We start from the raw sequence: 10,142 nt of genomic DNA, 5'->3' as shown, positions 1-10,142 counted from the left end.
CAACTCAAAATATATCAAGCAGACACAAAACTACAGTTTGGAACTTAACAGGAATTACAGTGCTCATATGATAAATGAGTAAGAATATGTTAGGTCAAAATACAATATCTAATCACAACACAGCCTTCATTTTTATATGATATTGAACTGAATGTCTTAAATTGGAGAAGCACATAACATTGTACCTGTGTTCACAAATCACTAAGTCTATCCTATCTGTTAGCAAAAAGTTCCTCATAGAATGCACATGCACAGTCTGCCTGTTCAGTGATTATCTTCCGCAAGAAATAAGCAACAACATGCATGACCTTTCCTTTCAAAGAGCCGCAGTTTACTGTTGTTTCAAAGGAGTAATTTGCAAGTTCAAGGGTCATGAGAGTGCTGCCATTTTTGGCCATCATGCTAACAAGGTCACGGACAGAGGATTGCGGTGGTAGATCAGTAGTGTCAAAGAGAACTGTACATATGGGCAGTTTCCTTCGTACTGACTCTCGGATACATTCCTTATTTATGCCAGCTAACTCAGCCAAGTCTTCCAGGGAAGCCTCATCCAGACCAAAACACCTCTTGTACACTTCACAGGACTCTCTGACTGCATCTGTAAAAAGATAGAGGTAGAAAATTAATGTTTTGGGATTCAACAACACAGGTTTGTACTATATAATTATATGCCATAAAAGTTCATATGCAGAAATGAGATGTAGCAAATTGAATGTCTTTCCATCTTATGGTAAGTTGTACCAGAATTATTGTCAATTATCTATCTGCCGTCTCTGCTAAGTGCTAAGCAGAGAATGTAGTATGTATCAGTTTTCAAGTCTTTGGTATACCCCAGCAGGGGTTTGAGTCTTTCAAATGCAAGGCAATGGCACAATTAAATTATTAAGGTTGTAATAAAAGGAAGTGTTACCGAGGTCTATAGGTGTGTCCACTAAGAGCCTAGACCATGGCCGGAGTGCCCCTGACTGGACAGCCTGCGTCCACACCATCTGTTTCAGGAGTGCTGACTTGGTGGGGATCATACGCAGGGAGTAGTCTTTGCACAGCATTGCAAATGCCTGTTGGTCCAAAAGAAGTTAACTTTGATTGTCATTGACAAAATATTGTCTGATGATTTCTTTTTTTAAGTTGATACAAATGTATTGGTCACAAATATAAGACATTGAGCAAAAGTAAATTGGATTGTCCTGCTAATCTTTTTTACTGACCATACGATAACTATGACAATGATTAATGAATGTAGGTCCCTTATTGAGTTTGTGTTCTCTGATGGTACTTTCTCAAGGATCGAAATGATTACTAGTTTTTGTGTACAATTATGAAGGTTATTTGTTACTGGAAATTATTTTATTTTTATTTCTTAAATGATGATTTTCTCTATCAAACCTTCACATCAACATATTGAAACTGTGGAATCAACAATAGCCCATTTGACTTAAATCTAGATGTAATTATTTTACTTGAGTGGAATTGCTTCTCACCTGCTTCTGCAGTTCATCCAATGGTTCCATCATGGCCTGCCTGAGCCGGACCATGTCAAACTCTCCCTGCTTGACATTTTTCCAAGTGCCGCTGATGAGGAAGATGTCATCCATCTTAACTGTCATAGTACATCCTTCTGCACTTAACTTTTCCTGTCAGGGAAATATCAACAACAAATTAGAAAAGTTATCATTATCATATGAAAAGTTATTGGACCCTGCATGAAAAAATCTAGTCTTGAATCAGGACTAAGTGAGAAAAAAAATCTTTAATCTAGCTGTCCAAAGTAAGATATGATGGCCTACATCTATGATTAGTTGGAAAGGGAAAATAAATGAGGATTCGTTTCTTTTGTACTCAATATCTAAACCTTGTGATGGTCCTTAAACAAAATCTGTTAGTCCATGGTATAAATGCTTTGTTGTACGCAATGTACGTAATACTATATAGTAAACATATCAAGCAAACCTGGATAGCAGTAGCCAGGCTCTTTTGGACTCCTTGTTCTATGGATGGCTTTGGTAGCGATCTGGTCGCATCTTCAGAGGTATTTTCAGCTGTCAGGTCAAACTTTGACTTGACAAACAGCACCTGTAAAACATATTTTACAGGAATGATTTGTTATGTTGTGCAGCCAGTTAAGGCACATAATATTTATGATGCTATTTTAATGCTACTTCAAGTCAACTTGGTAAACATGTTTTTTATTTGCTTTAACCTATAAGACAAGGGCAACGTGCTACGTGACACTGTACTCACGTTTAGTAAGTTAAACTTATTTACCACTGCGACATACAAAGGACTGACTGAAGTCCCATAGTCTATTTTGGCCGTAGCGTCAGTGAGTTGTTATCCACTGTGTCTAGGGCACAGTATTAGAAGGTAGAGTTCATCCATGTCCTTCCAGTGCCTTTTACCTCACCGACCGATTTCAGGTACCCATAATTACACATGCCGGGATGGAGTGAGGAAACTAACGTTAAGTGCCTTATTTACAGGCACAAGATGGGTAGCACGATCGGATTCGAACCTCTGACCTCTAAGTTCTGGGCAAAATACCCCCACAGTTATGCCACATGACCCCACCAACTTGTTTTGATACCTTCTTATCCAGTGCTAGTGCTTGGACTGCTAGCCAGACGGTCTCCGTTGTTACAACATCTCCGCAGAGCACGATGAAGACGTCACAACTCTTCATGTTGTCAACTTGACATTTCATGTACCTGGACTTGATGTCTTCTGGCCGCCCTATGTGTTTAAAACATATAACAAGAAATAATCAGTCAGTCAGTGCATGTGACACTAGAAAAGATCATAGCCTGACCGTTTCCAAAATCATATCGAGTTGCTTGAGTAACTACTTTTTGGCGAACAAGAAAGAATATTCTATCGTAAGTTCTTTTGTCTAATGTAAGTTACACAAACTATGCAGTGGTGTCTTCCTCGCCTAATCTATAAAACAACTGTACGACGTTAAGTAGTAGATGTAAGTATCGCAACGTCACAACGTTCTAGTTTCCTAGCTAACAATGTTGATAACAACAGTAGATGCTTCACCTATTGCAAACGATACTGCAGGGAATCTGACGACAGTGAGGTTCTGTGGCCGTTCCGGGTCCGCTGACGTGTATTCTGATTGAGTGGAGCCGTGTCCAGCTGCTGTACGAGATGCCACCTTCTCACGGTAACCCAGCAAGGAACTGATGAAGGTGTTTGTTCCAGCACCATTGTCACTGATGATCCCTAGATGGGTACAGTTTGGAAAACACATGAAAACCATTAGAAATTAGATATGTTGTGTTTTGACTTTTGAGAAGAGTTATCCTAGATCCTAGAGCCTAGGGCTTTTTAAAGTTAGAGATGGTGCGCGTAATACTGTTCCTACCCTTTACACCCGGGGTTCATCTGCCATGGCCTAGCATGCTTGGACGGTAACAGCGAGGTCCTCGCTAGCTCGAGAAGTGAACATTTTTGTAGCTTCAACAGCTAGGCACATGTATCTAAACTCTCGAGAAGAAGTAATTTTTGGTCATAAAAATTGCTACGCTTCAATCAACAATAACAGTAGGTATGCAACATGTGATGATGGCCAAAAATATTTTCAATGCCAAAGGTGGAATGCTAAAGTTAATAAGATAAACTGACTTTATGTATACATTTGAAAGCACGGTCTGTAGATAGTAGCATAGAGCCCACGGCCTAAGAAATGTGAATTATATATATAATGCCAAATCTCACCTATCCGAATTGTTGCCTGTTCCCACTTCGGTAGGCAATCTTCTTTGCTCTTTATCAGGTCTGTCACATCATCTGCTTGGTCCTGTCCTAACATCTCTATTCCTCTCAAACCATCCGCCAGACTCTTCGTCATGATGCCTGCATCATCGTCGTTCAACATCAACGTGTCCAGACTCATATACATCACGTTTCTGGAAAAATATATATATAAATCAACGAATTTGTTATGTAACTACAAGAACGTACAACGGTTATAACGAATTTCTTCAATTTATGACAATCGATGACAATTTCTTCAATCAATGACAATCAAAAATTTGTCATAACTGTATGCATACGTGACTGATGAACCTTTTCAATGAAGAACGTAGAACGCAAAGAAAATGTCCAAAATGTTTTTACATCTGAGACTGGAATGCAAAAAAATGCACCTTTACAAAGTCACTCAAAAAAGGCTAATAGCAAATGGCTACTACACCCGCATGCTACATAATTGTGCATTGCGATAACAAAAGCTAACAAACCAACCATTGTACTAAGATCTACCATCTGTCGCTATGAAAGTTCAAGAGCGCAGAATGAAACATGCTGATGCACCTACTACTAAAGGAAAAGAGGCAGGGGAAGACCTGCAAGATAATAAAGTGCTACGAAGAGCCATAAGATACAAATTTGACAAGTAACCAACTCACCTGTCTGTTTTATCAGCATCTTGGAGCTCCTTGAAGATGGCACGTCTCAGAGCAAGAGTTTCTCCGATGTCCTGAGTCACAGCATCGTACTCGGTACTGATGATGAAGACGTCTGACATGTCCATGTCTCCGAACTTGACTTTTTCAAGTTTCTTCTGGACAGCGCTGATTACGCTTGTTCCGCTCTGGTTTGCCGAAGGGTGAAACTCATTGAGCCTAGAAGGAGAAAAGATAATTGCATGAATACTATATTGATATTATATATAATAGTGTGTAGTCCTGGAGTATTAGAACCCTTGTCCTGTGAGCCCATATATCATGCATGTATGTGGGTCCAGTATCTTTATGGGTTGGGAAATTTATCACTTAAATGTGGCATATCGCAGCAAACTGCATTGATTGGGGAGGTAAATCTGCAACAACAGCACAAAATAGGTCAGGTTTTACTGAACTGATTAATCAAACAGCTTGAGGGGGTTAAATATGCAAAAAAAAATCTCAGCAGGACAATGGTTAGTTCAATGCATTTTCTTTAACAGTTCATCATCTTTTAACACATTGTAACATCCAAACCTTCAGCGACTAAGTGCTTACCTTACGAACAGCACTTTGGTCCTCTCTTTTGCAATCTTCGCAACAGCGACCGTTTCAGCGGTGACGTCCTTGTCAACAAACACGAGGCAGACGTCGCACAGTTTCAAGTCGTCCCCGAAGCTCTTCCTGTACGCATCTTCGTCTACTGTATCTCTGAAAAACGACTTCTTCACGTCTGGGCTGGGGAACTCCACGAACACCAGGTTTTCGGAAGATTCGTGCTCTACAGGCTTTTTCGGGCTTTTCTCCGGGATGGAGGATCTGCGATCGGTGCTCCGAATGCCTTGAACGGCGTTCAGGAATTCTCTTCTGCCGGAGCATTCTTTGCCTAGTATTCCGATATAAGCTGGGCTGTGTATGAAATAAAAATAAAGCTTAATGTCATAATATTCAATTGCTTGCATAATCTGCAAAAGCCGCGTACGCATTTTTTTCTTGCCATGTTTTCGACAGCACGTGCACAGTGCCGGAATAATGATGTGTCAACATATAGTTACATACGATGAATGATAAACTGTTGATACAGCCTACTCTACACTGATAAAACTTGAATAGAGTTTATAGCATAACAATTATGTCTGTACGTACCTCGGTTCCTCCCCAAAGGCATACTCATGAAGCTCGATAGCACAGGTCTCCATTTCGTTGATCATCTTCCTCATGATGTACACCACCAATGCAGCTGAGGCCGGTGCTGCAATGATCCCACCCACAAGCGGAAGAGCGATTCTCAAGGCCATACTTGTAAACGCCAGGGCGCCCACAGTAACCCCTGCTGCTGCCACACCGACGACGGCTCGGATCGCCACGGGGCCGGATGCGTTCTGGATCTTCTCGCTCAACACCAACCTTCTGTCGACAAACTTCTTGAGACTCTCGTAGTCTTTGTTTCCCACGGCAGCAAGCTGCCTGAGCGACTTGTCGTTAAGACACAAGGCTCTCTTGGAACGATGATATCCTGCTACAAGTATTGCTGTAGAAAAAAAGTGTCCTCCAGTGAATGAAGATGTATTTTTGTTGTGTAATAAATGTTAGTACATCGTATAGTGATATTACGCTAGTTCACCTTTATCCGCAGGGTAACCTATATTCGTTGTGTTTACCAACATGGTTTTATGGGATATCAAGTAGACGGACAGTGGTTTCAAGTTGTAACATGTTCAAAATATTGTAGTATCGTCCGTCGACTTCATATCCCTGAATACCCATTTCTGAAAGCAACGGATATAGGTTACCCCACGGATAAAGGTGAACAAGCGTTATATGTTACCGTATGACCCATTTAATCTTTTTTATGGGCTACGTACACTAATCATTATGTACATGTACAGTCTTATGTTTACCACTTATGTTTAGCACATTAACAGCAAGAAGCAAACTATGAATTTAAGGTGCAGTGGGCATAAAAAAAGAGAAAAACAAAGAAGAACAAAGCGTACCGATATCTAGAGCTAACCCTAGGCCTGGTATGGGTGTTGCACTGATGACTGTATTAGCTACTGCTGCTACAATAACTTCCCGTGACCTCAGATACTCTGCTTTTTCATGGACCATGTCTGTGGCAAACTCCACCAGCCCGTTGATGAGCACTCCCTTCTTGTCAGGCGACAGTGTGTTGTAGATAGCCTTGCGGAGATTGGTCATGTCGTAAGTACCAGAAGCCACATCATCTGGCAAACCACAGATGACGAACACCATGGTCTCCTTCACTTCAGCGTAGCTAAGCCTCTCTAACTCTTTTGTGGTAACCTTTCGTAGTTCCTCCACAAAACGTCGCACTTCAATAGTAGTCGAGGACGTACCTTCGGGAAAACGCCTGGGGTTGTCCCTACTCTCATTCGCTAAGTCGACGTCGATTTTGGACCGAACGAAGAGAACCTTTTTGTTCATCTTTCCGACTTCCTTGGCAATCCAGATGATGTTGTTGCTCACGCGACAGGTGACGAAGACAAGGAATACGTCGCACTCTTCCATTTCTGAGCCGTACAGATCCAAGTAGCTCTTCGTGTTAAACTCTTCTTCCATATCTAGTCTTGTACCGGTGTTCCGAAAGATAACTCCAGGGAAGTCCATGAGAACGATGTTTTGGTTATCTGGTACGGGATACCGCGTGACTTCGTTAGTAGTATGGCGGAAGGCCGAGACTTCAGCAGCGCCTTCCTCACCGGGTTTTATCCCGCGGAAAGAGTTTATGAACGTACTTTTTCCGGCCCCTGCTTCACCAACGATGCCTATGTTAACAGTGGCGTGCTCGGAGTCCTGAAGCTTCAGTGTCATTCTGTGTGCTATTTTCTCGAAGTCCGTGTTGTCTCCGTCCTCGTCCCGTATCATCTCCAGTTCATCCAGCTCTTCCTGGGAGAGGTGTTTCTCTGAGATGGTGAGCTGGTCAACTTCCAGGGGACATTCTCTCCTGTGTGATAAAAAGAAGGTACAAAACACGTGCAACACAGACGCAATATTGAGTAACAAGAAGAAAACCGATGTAAATTTACTTTTTAGCCGCATTAAGTCACTCTGCCACTGTGCCACTACTAGCCTCCAACTAACCTTTGTTTCTTACTTCCCCGCGTCGCGATGCTACTGGAACTGCAGTACCATAGTTTCTCGCAGGGTACACATGGCGCTCACCTTAGTTGTCACAAGGCTAGGTGGTAATGTACATTTGTACTAGTAACAATACATTCCATTGTGTTTTAACTTACCCGTCTGTTGGAATCATTTCTTCGCCTGCCGACGCCATGGTTTATTGGTTTTCAATGCTAGCTGATATGTGTGGTCGTCTCTGAAGTACCAAAATAAAACATTGGGTTCATTCCAAATTGGTGAACGTCGACATGGCTTGCTTGTGTATGGCGTATCAACGTTATTTAAACGTATCTAAAATATTTCTTCCACATAGACATGGTACAGTACACAGACCATAACCTTTAGGTTCTAGGTTCCCAGTTGCATTCTAGAGAATATCTATTATAAAATTCCATTTTTTTCGTCCGTCGCTGTATGTGACAGCATATTATCAGAATGGTATCGTGACCCTACGTCGAAGACAACAAGGAAGTGAAAACAGTTTACCTCTGTATGGCCGTACTTAGCGAACTGGAGCCAGGCAGTGGTGTTATGTTTACTGGAGGTTGTCCAGGTATACTAGTCTTGTAAACACGGTGTTGTAGATCGTAGTCCTTCGAAGCTTCCTGGTTTGATAAAAGCGCCCATTCCTATGGAAGAAACTGTCGCAACAGGTCACCAAAGATCCGAATTGCGATTAGCAAGCGGCCGATGCTGCAACTTCTTGTAACTTCTATCTTGAATACAGAGCTGTCTGTTGTCCTGTTGCTGTATCTGTGCGCAAATATAAACGGAATGTAAGACCTGTAATTTTGTAAACGTACGTACATACCGTGCCAAACCTGTTGCAAAACAGCACCTGGGTATTACGTATGCGCATTAATGTGTTGATGATATCATTAGCCCGGGGCCACCTGTTGCAAAACTCGTCTGGTCGGTTTGTGGGGACCCCTAGCAATTTTTGAAAGAAATGCAGCCAACATCTGTCATGTAACAGTGTTACGAATTGTAGACTACAAATTACGCAAACCATGTGGTGTTTTGCATAGTTGATGAAACAAAAATTGAATCATATAGATGACTTCGGGTGTTCTGACAATTATACATTCTTCCCAACACCTAATTCTTATTAGTTACGTACTGGAAGCTTATGTCGGACGTCCATTTCGCCATAAGGCCAAACAGGTAAAGCACGTAAACAAAAACAATTTTTGTTCCGTGTTGCTAACAGTAGATCGCCCTTTCTTTGTTGTGTAGTACGAATGATCAACAATAGTATCTATTCACTGTGTACGGAAAATACAACTTTGTTCTTTTGATTGATTGGGCCCAAAACTGTCATTAAATGATTGATTATCAAACTAAACTGAGAATGGATCGCAAACTGCAAACGTTCACCAAATCAACAGAATATAGATTCACTCTGCTTATCAAAATCATGATTACAAAAAACATGCTTCAGTCGTAATTACTAGAAATGAAACTGTTATGAAACATTTCCAGGCTGTCTCATGAAGATTTACCTGAACAAGGGGAATTAATTAATATATACTACACGTTGGTAGACTACAGAAAAAACTACCACTATCTTAAAAACGGTACAACTGACATCTGTTTGGTCATTAAGCAATGGCAACCTGTTTCCTTTGGATCGATGTCTTCGGTGTTTATTCGCTACCATTTGCCCTAGTGAACTCTTATCCTGTTAGCATGTCCTATACAGACCGACGAAATAGTACTGTACAGCGCAAATACCAGAATACAACTAAATTATAAATATGGCGCCGGCCTTGGGTGTATTAGGTATACATACATTTCCTATCCTGTACTGCTTTTAAAGTCAAACCTTCTCTCTTGACATCAGAATTGGATGTATCATTTAAATGACATTGTTGTCACTTCGCCTGTCACTCTACGCCTGTCACTTTAAGCCTACTGAAACCCGCGGTATGTATACCAAGACACTCGTCTCAGACTAATACTTTGAGTCAATGAATCATTTCGTGATTTTTAAAAATCTCACCGTTATCATTTTATCAGATGGGCTAACATTTGAACATGATAATTCATTATATCATATATTCATCAAGAAATATCAATCACATGCAACAGATGTTTTCGGTGTATAGCGTTGCTCGTGACCTCGTATAAGAAAGTTAACTGTGGACACAAAGGTTTCAACTTAAAGCTTTAGCGTGTTTTGTTGTGTCAGCTTGAACGCACATCCTAAACCCCAAGCACTGGTAGGTGGTCACGGAACCTTAATTCGACCTTAATTGTGATGCAGTGCGCTACATGGCGCGGTAATGCCCCATCTATACATGCCAGCAAAACCGCGGGACTTTCTTTGTCCCGCCGGGGGGACCACTTCAGTACTGACATGGTAGGGAGTACCACTAACGCTGAGAAACCACTGCGAAAGTCAACCTGAATCATAGGTTACAACTAGAAACCCTCCCGATGGTCATAGACGGGCAGTTACACCGAGATATTGTTTGACGCAGGCTAGCCAGAGCAACAGTTTAGTAGTTTCTAACCAAATGAATAAATGAAATAAAAGATGAAATAAAT

At 41.3% G+C, this 10,142-nt stretch overlaps 1 protein-coding gene across 1 annotated transcript; it reads right to left on the bottom strand.

The window, feature by feature from the left end:
* Positions 1-6: 6 nt before the first annotated feature.
* On the bottom strand, positions 7-8,483 carry LOC118424896. Its single transcript, XM_035833702.1, has 14 exons — positions 8,400-8,483; positions 8,079-8,233; positions 7,709-7,788; positions 6,446-7,416; positions 5,595-5,979; positions 5,007-5,357; positions 4,413-4,628; positions 3,721-3,911; positions 3,040-3,225; positions 2,585-2,730; positions 1,951-2,073; positions 1,482-1,634; positions 911-1,058; positions 7-598 (listed from the first exon to the last, which is right to left on the bottom strand). Exons 3-14 carry the CDS (start codon positions 7,744-7,746, stop codon positions 213-215), a joined length of 3,294 nt encoding a protein of 1,097 aa, XP_035689595.1. The 5' UTR covers positions 7,747-7,788; positions 8,079-8,233; positions 8,400-8,483; the 3' UTR covers positions 7-212.
* Between the last annotated feature and the right edge of the window lie 1,659 nt (positions 8,484-10,142).

The sequence above is a fragment of the Branchiostoma floridae genome, chromosome 10, assembly GCF_000003815.2.
Source record: "Branchiostoma floridae strain S238N-H82 chromosome 10, Bfl_VNyyK, whole genome shotgun sequence".
In the NCBI taxonomy this organism is placed as follows: Eukaryota; Metazoa; Chordata; class Leptocardii; order Amphioxiformes; family Branchiostomatidae; genus Branchiostoma; species Branchiostoma floridae.
Note: the sequence above shows the minus strand (reverse complement) of the source record. Positions and strands in the feature narration are given on the sequence as shown.

Coding starts and splice junctions, on each gene's coding strand:
- LOC118424896 (XM_035833702.1), bottom strand. CDS start 7,746: ATGGCGTCGGCAGGCGAAGAAATGATTCCAACAGACGG. Junction 5,358..5,594: donor GCCTTTGGGGAGGAACCGAG/GTACGTACAGAC, acceptor TTTCATACACAG/CCCAGCTTATATCGGAATAC. Junction 3,226..3,720: donor ACAGGCAACAATTCGGATAG/GTGAGATTTGGC, acceptor GTACCCATCTAG/GGATCATCAGTGACAATGGT.